The sequence below is a fragment of the Lygodium microphyllum genome, chromosome 8, assembly GCF_053477565.2.
Source record: "Lygodium microphyllum isolate KBCC chromosome 8, Lygodium_microphyllum_v1.1.10, whole genome shotgun sequence".
NCBI lineage: Eukaryota > Viridiplantae > Streptophyta > Polypodiopsida > Schizaeales > Lygodiaceae > Lygodium > Lygodium microphyllum.
In genome coordinates this window covers 82,183,501-82,195,912 of record NC_141142.1, presented here as the reverse complement: position 1 = coordinate 82,195,912, position 12,412 = coordinate 82,183,501, and the positions used below count along the sequence as shown (strand labels likewise).

The window sequence follows — 12,412 nt, the reverse complement described above, 5'->3', positions numbered from 1 at the left end:
TGATATATTAATGTGCCTATATGGGTTCAATGCTAAAATCCAAAAGTCCTCCCCCCCGGTTCCAAGACTAATCAAAACCCCAAAACTCCATTTTTTGCCATTTTTGAAACTCCTACTAAGGCATCGATCTAAAATGATGAAATTGGGAAGTGAAAAATATAAATATAAATAATGTCAATATAAATGTAAGTGTGTGAGAGTATGTAAGTATAGTCATAGTATATTCTACAAGCTAGTGCTTCGACTTTTATATAATTAGATGCTAACATTGCCAAGCATACCTATTACACTCACTATTTTGTAGCTACCGGTTGCTAGTACACTTCAAGGATTAAGAGTTAGTACAACCTTTATAGTTATGCAAATCTTATGTGTCACTCCATGCATCCTCTCATTATAGATGGCTTTAATGAGAGAACTAAGCATGCAAACACATACAATAGAAGTAGAACTTGAAGGCTACAAATGAAAGTTGAAACTAAAACGCATTGCCTATCATGTAAAAATGTAAACATGGGTGGGTTAAGGTCAAGCGCCGCACACCCACCCCCCCCCCAAAACACATTTCAGTTTAGAAATGTTTAACACATTTTGGGGGTTCGAAACGCTGTTTTCAAGCGACTATGCAAGTACAATGGACTACCTATTAGGATCACCATCGTTAATACAAGACATCAAGAACTTTGAGATCTCAAGGAGACCAATTGGGATGGTAATGGATCATGCCATCTTGACCTTAACAATATCTTGCAGGGACACAAGAGACATATTACCAAACCTTCCAAGGCCCCCAAGATCCAACCTAACTAGAGTGTTAATATCAATATTATTATATGTCAATGATAATATAATTATTTCAGACTCACCAAAGGGCTTGCAATGTCACTCGGATGCACCATATCTTTTACAGAGATAGAGATAGTAAAGACATCAATACTCCCCCAAGGTCAACTCCGGCGTCTCCTCCCATCCTATCAACATAATTTGATGTCACATCAACATACAGCCCGAATAGAGTGAGTGAGGGTAGGCTCCCTGATTCATCCCAATGGTGCCTGTGATCTCCTTTGACATCCCTCCTAGGGTTCAAACTCACCGACTCATGCAATGCCAATACGCCCCCACTGCAACTCAATTGGCAACCTGAGATCCTTAAGCCTCTTCATCAGCCTAACTCACGGCACCATACCAAAGGCTTTGTGGAAATCTAGAAAGAAACAGTAGATGCTCTGCCCATGTAATCTGCCCTCCTAGATAGCTTGGAGTGTGGCAATGTGCGAGTGAGAGTAGAATATCCTCTCCTGAACCTTGCTTGTCCACATGCTAAACGTTTGTGTGTCTCTGCCCATTTACTCAGCTCATGCTCCGGTACAGATCCACCATAAATCTTGGGTAGCACATGGCCAACCATGACAGTCTCATAGTTATTGGGAATCCTAGAATCTCGGGCTTTTCTGATTGGTGGCATTGTATCTACTGACTAGATTGTAGGGAAGTCCTTCAAAAGGGGGTCTATTAAACAACTGCTCTAGGAATGGAGACAATACGACTCTCACATGTGAGAAGTGCTCTATTGTTAGTCCATCATGGTCCTATGCTCAGCCATTCTGCAGTCTGTCGACGGTGTCTCAAATCATTTCCGTAGTGAAGAAGGTAGAGGCAGTGGACCTGCTCTTCAGTAGCCGAGGGAGAGGGGGCTTCTAGGTACTTGGTAAAGCAAGGTAGCATAATTATACCATGTCTCTGGAGAGGTAATAGGAGTCTTGGCTTTAGGCTCGCGCAACACCTTCGATGCCACTTTGCTGTCTGGTGACAAAACTAGCTAGTAAAACTTGTGCCCCAACTTGGGCAAGTATGCCTGCTTCTTCCTCCAGACTAGGTGGTGAAAGGTCGCCATGCTTGGCCATGTGTACAGGTCCCCAGTGCTTCTCTATGCTATAGACGCAAGCATGAGGTCCCCAGAATTCATCATGCCAACTCTTTTTGGCACATTCTTGTTCAGCGGTTTGGGGGTATTTAAGAGAAGGTCAGGTGTGAGAAAAGTACATGCCAGACCCTCTGTTCAAACTTCAAATGCAAGTTTGCTTGGCAAGCTCTTCCATGTTTTTCCATTCTTGGCCAGTCTTAATCCCCAAGCAGAATCTTCAACATACATTCTCACGTCAACTGAGATTTTTCCAGAGAAGTTCTTATCCTGAAGTTTATGCTTGCTTCAGATCTGTGCGCTGCAAGCCTGTCTGTCCATGCATGCTGGCATGTTAGACATAAGCAGATGGGCAAGAAGAAAAAGAGTCAAGGCAGAGAGGGCAGCAGAAACGCATGCAACAAATAGGTTCGGTTACATTTGCTCCACAACAAGCTAGGCACACATGGTCTCTTACTGAAGCAAAGACAAATACCAACTTCTTATAACTGCATAAATGCATCACCTCATAACCAAAGCCCCGAAAATGTCGATCAATTTCACCAAGAACTTTTCCATTTTCGTCTTTCAAAGTGAAAGTCCAATTCCAAAAACCAGGATTCTCTACAACTGCAAACTGCCTCTTGCTGCAAACAAAATAACAGAACAAATCTCTTTGTATCAAGGTTTACATAAAGCTTCACCCAAAAAGTGACAAATATGAGAAGTATTCATATGAGAGACATCAACATTATTCACAGTTCTGATCTAGATAATAAAGGGTTCGGCTACAACCTCTTATAGCTGCAAACAAAGTAACAAAACAAATCTCTTTGTTATCAAGGTTTATATAACGCTTCAGCCAAAAGGTGACAAATATGAGAAGTATTCATATGAGAGACATCAACATTATTCACAGTTCTGGTCTAGATAATAAAGAGTTCAGCTACAACCTCTTATAGCTGTGTGTGTTTCATTATGATCAGCTAGAACACTTGCAGTCATAATCCTGAGATTAGTTTCTATCAATACTAACTTTTACTTGTGAGTTCAGCTACAACCTCTTATAGCTGTATGTGCTTCATTATGATCAGCTAGAACACTTACAGTCATAATCCTGAGATTAGTTTCTATCAACACTAACTTTTACTTGTGAGTTCATACCTGAAAACACCTGCAGTAAGAAAACTAAACTTGATTGCAAGACATTAGACATTACCCTAAGTAAAGGTCATAGATACGTTTCCAGAGATGCCATCTCCTTTTGGCAAAGCCCACAACCTAGAAAATGTGTACAGACAGAGTCAAAAAGTCCAGCAATTGAAGACTCCCTTAGCTCAGAGCTGGAGGCTAGTTTGCAAGAATTAAGAAGAGTCAACTTCCTCACGTCATTGTACTAAAAGATACCTAACCCTTACTGAAATCCGATTGGAAAACTGAAGAGATCTAATGAAAATTCAAAATTTTCTTACTCCTCCATCTATCTCAGCATAAATCGTGCTGTTAATGAACCAAGGCGGTCTCCTCACCTGAATAGAATTAAAGAAAACCAATAAGAATTTGGAACAAGATAACCCTTTCAAGTTCACAAATGATTCAGCACTAATTAACAACTAGAGTTGCGAATATTAATGCAGACTATCAAATGCTTCCTGTGGAGAACTCACAGTAAATAGGACATTGCCCGATGCATCCATAATAGAAGCAGTGAATGGCCGCCTTCGGTGTAGAAACTGTTTTGAAAATAAGATAGATGTGCATATACAACAGAACGGTTAATGCTATTAGGAGCAACTCGGAAGTACCATGTGTGTTTTTGAAGTTCTTTATCACACATATATGAATGCGCAGAAGGAAAAGCTAAGGTTCAAGTGAAAGGCTAACAACTGAAGGGATAAAGTGCTCAAGAATTTCAACTAATAGCTTAAAATCATTACAAAAAGCAGAGCTTACTTGACGAAGCAGCCAATGGCTTGATTCAATTATGTACCCAACCATCTGTACCATGGACAGTAGCTTAGTTCAGTACAAATCTGATTCCATTATGTGTCCACAAATTTTAAGATTGATTCCACAACCCAATTTCCATGGACTAACTTGAACTTCAACTTACCATTAATCCTTCTCGAGGGTCCATGATAACATATCGATTTGCCTGCAAAAGACCACTTCAGCACCACTTCATTGCCTATTTTATAACCATGTTGAACACTCTAATAAAGCCCTAGATATCCCAGACCAAAAATGCAGCTGATATTATGAACATAACATGCATCTATGCTCACTTTTTTCCTTCCAAGAAGACAAAATCCTACTAAGAGCACCTCAATCAAAGATACCAAGGTAAGCTACAGAGCACAAAATCCCATATCAAAGTGTGCAATAATAATAGGAATCAAGGGAAATAACTCCTTCTTGGCTATCTGCATAAGGAGCTGTCAAATGCAGAGCTAAAATAAACACAGGTGCATTGTGGGGGGCTTAGAGTCACTTGTAGCATGTGATTGAAGGCCTGTAGCTCCTGCTCATGCAATCAGAGTCTCCCTGCAGTTTCTCCCACCTATCCTGAGAGTACAAATAACTCGGTCCAAATGCAAGAAAGTCGCTCCAAAGTATGGATAACTGGCTTAGAGAGTTCTATAAAAGGAGATCATGAGCTGCACCACTCTTCCATCTCAATCATTCCAAACACCTTATCCCCATTATCATCATCATCATCTCCATATCACTATGCCAGCTGCAGCCACCCAAAACGATGCCAAAAGTGAGTTACTGCTGTCCATCCCTTTGGTGTCATCATCTCAGTTAGGTGTCACCATCAACAGCTGGTGATCAACCTGCTGCCTGTGCTTTTGATGGCTGCAACTGCAGTTTCCGCTCTGGCTGCTGCTCTGACCTGCAACACTCCTTCCGAGGACTGCCATGTCCTCGAATGCCACATTTGCTACCTGCATGTTGCTGCCCAGGTAATTGTCTTGCTGTCACTGCCTGCCACTTCATTGCCATTACCTGACACAGCTGTGTTTTGGGCTTCACCTACAAAATTCTCTCTCTGTTGCTCTTTCTGACATGTACAAACAGGCTGCAAGTTACTCCAAAGACAGACCAATACTGATATGTAAACTTCAATAGAGGAGGTAATTAAGCTTAAAAAGGTGCATTACATATTAATACCTTAATCAGCTCTTTTAAACAGCCCCAAAACTCAAAATCTAGAAAGCTTCTGTATCCATAAGCAAACCCACAAATTTTGGCTGGTCCCTGATCTATAAATAGATGGGCTGCATAGTTACTTGCCATCCTGATCAATCCACCTTCATCCATCAGCTGGTCCCTACATCTTACTGCTGTCCACGCCACTACTAGTGCATATCACAGTTCGTGGAGTCAACTGTTGTCCAGTCTTCTACTACTAAGGCATTGGACAGCTTCTACTACAAGGTGCCTTGTTGGCAGCAGTCACCCACTTTCTTGGTATCATTTCCCAGCTGCTGACCATCACCAACATCTGTGTTTTACTGTATCACTGCCACCCAGCCTGTTCAAAGCAGACAGCCCCCTGTCCACATCAGCCAGCAACTGCATTTTCAGCCTGCAGCTGCCATCCAACATACCACGTCTAGGAGCAGTCGCCCACTCAGGCAGGTCTGCATTTCTTCTGCTGCCTGCGTTTTTAGAGCTGCTGCCACTGTGTTGACTGCCAGCAGGCCACCCTGCTGCCAGCCTACCACCTTCAATGCTCAGCCTGTTTTGGACTGATTTGTCACTCTGATCTGTGTTTGCAGCAGCTGATCACACTCACACTCTAGAAGCTGTCAAAGTCTCATTTTCCAGCTTCTCTTCCCTGCTCCACCCAAGACAGGGAGGTTTGAGGTTCATTGTATTCTTAAATCTTAATTCATTTGGAGTTTACATGGTATCAAAGCTAGGTTCACTCAGAGATACCTTAGCATTGATCTAAAAGTGTGATATTAAAGAGAAGTAAGAACACACAAAAGGGAAGATGTCTCTATCCACTAATCACAAAAGTAGTCTCCCTCACAACCTATGTCAAAAGCAGAACAAGAGTGTTACTCTCAACTATCTCCTACAGAGCCCACATTGAAAGGAAACTTCGTAAATCAGTATGCTCAATCAGAACGTATAGGATCATCTCATTAAGAGGTAACTCTATGGCCACTTCGTTAGGAGGTAACCTGCAAATGTGGACTAAGCTCACGGCCTCGTATGTCTCTAATGGGACATGGTGGGCCTCGTGTCCAACAAACCAATCAGATATGCCCTTTGGAGTCGAGCGATATGGGTTGTGACGGTTGACCAATAGCAGTATGGGTCTCTCCTCGCCACTACCCTTGATTTTGATTGCCACCACCCTACCTCCCTTGTTGGGAGTTACCTGAGTGAGGGGTGGCAGTCTAAGACTTCTTTTCGGGTTGGACACCTCTAGCCTTTGATCACACTCGTTATCAAAGTGGTCAGCCTACATTGGCAATAACTATTTCTTTTCAATACATTTTGCCACCCAAGCTTTAAGGATGATTTGGGAGTTCCCTTGTACTCACTAGCTTGGTTTTGACTTTGAGTTTGATTTTAATTTTGATTTTTCTTCCCTTTTTCTTGCTGCCCCTTTTGAGAAGAGATAACGAAAGCCCCCTCTACAAAGGATACACTATGAAACCGACCAAACAACCAAGCGTAATGTAGTAGCTAACACTCAAACTCATAGAACATAGGCATAGTGGGGCTGTGACTCGTGAGATCACTTGTTGCAAAAAGTGGAAGCATTTTCTAGGCATCTTGTTCAAGAACAAAGTGATCTAGTCCACTGTTAGAAAACTTAGAAGCCCCTATAGTAGAGAATTCAACAAGAACTCGCCAATACTCAACCAATTTGACCTTAAGGTCATCCCAATTAGTGACTTTAAAATTTTTAAGCTCATGGTCAAGGTTTATGTGACGGATCCTATCCTGAGCTGCATAGTGGTCACTCAAGTGTTTCCACCACTTTGATGGTAGGTCAAAGTATTGTAGCTATAAGTAAAATTCTAGAAGTAATACCTTACATCAGCTCGACTATAATGGAGGTATTTTTGGCCTTCCATGAGTGGACAACCTCTGGTGGAACAAGGTGCGGGTCTGGTTGGGATTGCAGCCCCCAAACAAGGTCTCACAAGTTCTAAGAATCTAGAACGTGTCTCATCAAATTTGACCAAGTGCTATAGTTAGACCCACTAAAATGAGTCTTATCACTAAAAGAATATTAGGCTAACAAGAATGAAGAATTGTGAGGTGTCAAAAAAGGAAAGTACGAATAGGGAGGAAGATAGGATACGTAGGCATGACTAGATTGAGAGGGATCCACATGTGCCTATGGAAAAGGCACAAGGACTCTCAAACCTGGTGCAACTCTCAACTAAAACACAATGGCATAACCAGATGGTCCACTAGGATTTGCCATGTTGGCAAACTGCAGTATCGACTTGTCTACACCAAGGTAAGCTTGGGTAGCTACTCCATGTTGTGAATATCCCAAAGATGCATAAGATGGAGAAAAACCTCCCCTATAGATACATGAGCACCACCTGAAAATAAAAATGGTAAGGTCCTAAAGGTTGTACTTATGTTTCAAAAATCCCTTGGTACAGTGTGTGATGTGACATGCAATGTCTAGAGAGGAAAAATAAATAGTGTGAATGATAATTGTGATGCAACAAAAGAAGTTTTTTGAAATTGAGACATAAATGATATGGACGTAGATACACAAAATTGACTTTGTTGATTTAATGATGGATATTGAAATGAAGATAAAGATGCAGAATGCATTGAATATGAAACTTCAAACTCATTCTAACTTTAAGAAGCATAATTTAAAGCAGGAAAAATGGAAGATGAGTTACCAAACTTTTTATTATAATCCCCTCTACATGTATTAACATACAAGAATTAATCTTCAAGAGAGCATCTTCCATAGTCAACATTTTGAATTGTATCTTCCAAATGATCTTTATTGAAATGTTGCAAAGAAATAGAAATAAAAGAATAAGAAGAAACATAAGTAGAAACTTGTGTATCTTGCACATGAATAGTAGGTAAAGTCTAAAAGAAAGAGACATACTCCGAATCTCTTTCTCCAATAAGAGGGCCCATCCCTCATGGAGGTCTCAATGGCCCTACAACATCACCAGATTTATGTGCAACATTTGAAGAGAAAGAATCATGGATACCATTATTAAGTAATTGTTATGAAAGTGCAATTCTTCTGTCAAGCCCTTTGATTTTCTTTACTTTGTGAGCAATGATCAGCTTAAGCTCCTTGTCTATAATAGAATAAGGTCTTATTTCTCCAGGGTAGTCAAAAGTATCTCTATCCATGGTGAAATCTTGCAAGGTAGGCTATGGAATCCACTCTTACTCACTTCTCGAGATAGGGTACTTTGAAGACTGAATTGATGTAGAAGTGTTCAATGTTATCTTTTCTTCATTATTCCTATTATTGAAGATAGACCTTCTTTGAAGATAGACTTTCTGATCAAGGGCTTGGGTTTCAACTACATAATACAAATACATTCGTATAACAAACGTAAAAACTAATAAAGAAACACAATTAGAGTTAGGATAATACAGAGATAATGAATACAGAAGATTTAAAAAAATTTAAATAATGAATAAATACAATCCTCAATGCATTCGGTTCAGCCCAGGTGTAATTGAAGCAAGTCAATGGTACTAGATAGGAGACAAACCAGCAAGCATGTGCCTTATTCTTCCTCCTCCTCTTCTTATTCTTCTTCAGCAATCGTGGACTGCAAAACTTCTCCTTCTTCTTGTTAACCTACCATTTTGTCAATCAATCATATCCTTGTTGTGAGCTCCGTTATTTGCCTATTTAGATTTGTGTGCATTTCTTCCTCAATCAGTGTCAAGTGTGATCATGCTATGAATGCAACCATTTTCAAACTTTGCCAAGGATACACAACCTATATATTTCCAATCAGCCCCAAATGATGCCATATCAGCATTTATGGCTAGTCGGCCAATTTTCTATTTGATCAACTATATATTTTTGTCGTTTTTCATCAAGTTGGTCAATTTCATTGATATGCTACTTTTTATAGCAACTCACTTGTTTGGGGCAAATCACTTGTCTTTCTTCTATAAGTTGCATACTCCAACATTCATCTTGTTAAAATTTGTCAATTCTTTGAGTAGTGCCCAATATTCTAGTCATTTAGTTTGTGGTGTGAACACAAGTTAAACAAGTTATATCACCACATTTAGAGTTACATAGGATATAGGCCATACAAGAAGAATTGGATTCTATTGCAACCAACAATACTTGGAATCTTCTTGAGTTGCCATTTGGCAAGAAAGTGATACCAAATGGGTTTTTAAGCTGAAGCATGTTAAGACAGAGAGTGCGAGGAACGAGATACGCAATGCTTTCTCACAGCAGAGAAACACAGAGAGAGAGTGCAGAGTAGAGAGGAGAGTGAGCATGACGTTCTTCGGTACAATGACGAGTATACCTCTTTAGGTTTTTAGATAGATATATATATATGAAAGTACAAATGTGCTAAGGGTGTGTTCACACCCGTGCACGTATAAAAGGCACGATGACCCTTTATTCCCAACAACCTCCCACCTAAAGGCAATGTGCCTTAAGAAGAGAAAAGAATCACGTAATTCTAGGTATGTACAAAGCTGAAATACATATATCTATCCAACTCCCATCATCTGTCAGCAATGAGCAAACTGCTCTGCTAGAAGACCCTTCGTGAGAAGATCTGTAGGATTATCATCTATATACACTTTGACAAGCTCAATGCTCTTGCTGTCAAATACATCTCTAATGAAGTGGTACTTCACCTATATGTGCTTCGTCTTTGCATAAAAGACGGGATTCCGTGATAGCATGATAGCACTCTTAACTATCACAATGGAGAACAGGTAATTCTGTAATGCCAAGCTCTCCCACCAAACGTGAAAGCCATAAAGCCTCCTTGCATGCCTCAGTGGCAGCCACATACTCTGCCTCTATAGTAGACAATGCAACACACTTTTGTAGCTTGGAGATCCAAGAGACTGCTCCTCCTGTGAAGATAAACACATACCCAGAAGTAGAGTTTCTGCAATCCGCATGACCAACATAGTCTGCATTCGTAAAGCCAACAACATATGTCTTCTGCTTTCCAAAGCAGATGCACAGATCCTTTATGTCTTTGAGGTATCTCATAATACCTTTCATTGCTTCCCAATGCTTTTTACCAGGTTTTGCCATGTATCTGCTAACCACTCCCACTACAAAGGCAATGTCAGGATGTGTAACAACCATAGCATATATAAAATGCCATCAGCTGAAGCATATGGTATCTTGGTCATTTCAGCCTTCTCATCATCCGATGTAGGATTGTCCTATGCACTAAGTTTCACATATGGAAGCAATGGAACCCCAATTGTTTTCCCCCCCTCCATATTGAAACGCTACAAAACTTTGGAGATATACTCCTACTGAGATAGATAGAGTAAAATTTTTTACCTATCTCTGAGTATTCGCATGCCAAGAATGTGATTTGCATCACCAAGATCCTTCATGTCAAAGCTGCCATGAAGACTTTGAGTCCAAGGCATGAGTATCCCTGCTAGCAATCAGAATGTCATCAACATACAAAACCAAGATAATCTGACTACCATGCGGCCTTCTTGGTGTACAAGCAGTAATCCACTTGACTTCTATGAAAACCTTGAGACTGCATAAATGTATCAAACTTATGATATCATTTTCTTGGTGCTTATTTCAACCCATACAAACTCCTTTTGAGTTTACATACCATCTTCTCTTTCCCTTTTGCCACAAACCCTTTAGGCTGTTGCATATATATGTCTTCATGCAGATCACCATGTAAGAATACAGTCTCTACATCCATCTGTATGAGCTCCATATCTTCAGCTGCAACCAAGCCCAAAATGGTTCTCAATGTAATCATCTTGACTATAAGAGAGAAGATCTCATCAAAGTCAACTCCATGTTTTTGCTTGTACCCCTTCGCAACCAATCTTGCTTTGTACTTTGGCGAGGAACCAGAAGTGACCTTCATCTTGTAAACCCATTTGCATGGAAGGGTTTTCTGCCCTTTAGGCAACTGCACCAAGTCCTAAGTGCTATCTTTCTCAAGAGATTCCATCTCTAACAACATGGCTTTATACCATTTCTTGTTGTCCTGTCTGTCCATTGCTTCCTTGAAGCAAGACGATTCACCACAGTTTGTCATCATGACATAATCAGCCACATTGTTTGCACCAAAAATGAATCTATCAGGTTGTCTAGTAGCCCTAGACGATCTCCTAACCCAATGGTAATTGTTTGCTGGCTGTTCCTACAAATTTTCATTTTCAGCTTGCTGACCTGGCATTTCAGCCTGCAAATCAGCATTAACAGCTTGTTGTCTTGGCTGTTCCTGCACACCCACTGGCTCATCATTATGGACAATAGCTAGCTGATCGTTTCCAGCATTATTTTCTGCATTTGCAAGTTCATTTACAGCACGTATTTGCTACTGTACAATGGGCATATTTTGCTATCCAAAAGATATTTCTTCCCAGAATCTAACCCTACGGTCCTCCTCCGTCTTTTCGGGCTGTTTATGCATGCGATCTTCCTAGAAGATAACATCATTGCTGTGTACTACTTTCCTTTTCTCGGGATCCCATAATCTATACTCCATTTCACCTTCATCACCATATCCTACGAAAATACATTTACAGGACTTTGGCTCAAGTTTGCTGTGTTTTTCCTTACATATGTGCACAAATGCTTCGCAGCCAAACACTTTCAAGTGTGCATACGCAGGTGGCTTGCCCGACCACACTTCTTGGGGAACTCCCCCCCCCCCCCCCCTCTCCCCAAAGACCTGTTTGGTGACCGATTAATCAAGTGTACGGCTGTCATAACAGCCTCTGCCCAAAAACCATGAGGTAAAGCAGCATCAGACAGCATCGTACGGACCTTATCCTATATGGTCCGATTCATACGCTCTACAACTCCATTTTGGGGTGGATTATGAGGGGCAGTGAGCTTCCTTTTTATCCCTTTGCTATCACAAAATGCCTGAAAGGCCTTGGATACATATTCCCCACCATTGTCAAAGCGAAGACACTTAAGTGTCTTATCAGTCTGATTCTCAACCAATGCCAAGAATTTTTTAAACTTGTCAAGCACTTCATCCTTGCTACGAATAGAATAAACCCATACCTTCCATGTAGCATCATCGACAAAGGTGACAAAGTATTTCTTTCCCTCTAAAGATAACCCTGGCATTTGACATACATCAGAATGTACTAACTCTAGAGGAGAAGATTTCAGCTAAAGAGACTTCTTATGAGATGTTTGTGCATGTTTACCATAAACACAATGATCACAATGCTCAAAATCAGCATAATGAAGACAAGGCAAGTAATCCAAACAAGAAAGCACTTTCATTCCGGTTTGACTCATGTGTCCCAACTGGCCAT

General features: G+C 40.7%; 1 protein-coding gene across 1 annotated transcript in view; it reads right to left on the bottom strand.

Annotated features, from left to right (window-relative positions):
• The window catches only part of LOC148032501 (phospholipid scramblase family protein C343.06c-like), an 81,124-nt gene that overhangs the window by 23,620 nt on the left and 45,092 nt on the right, over positions 1 to 12,412 (bottom strand). The window contains exons 3-8 of the mRNA XM_087683181.1: positions 4,017 to 4,058; positions 3,857 to 3,901; positions 3,571 to 3,636; positions 3,376 to 3,432; positions 3,123 to 3,184; positions 2,430 to 2,550 (exon numbers count right to left, since the gene is read on the bottom strand). Coding sequence (XP_087539307.1) covers positions 2,430 to 2,550; positions 3,123 to 3,184; positions 3,376 to 3,432; positions 3,571 to 3,636; positions 3,857 to 3,901; positions 4,017 to 4,058 — 393 coding nt within the window. The remainder of the gene's footprint in view (positions 1 to 2,429; positions 2,551 to 3,122; positions 3,185 to 3,375; positions 3,433 to 3,570; positions 3,637 to 3,856; positions 3,902 to 4,016; positions 4,059 to 12,412) is intronic.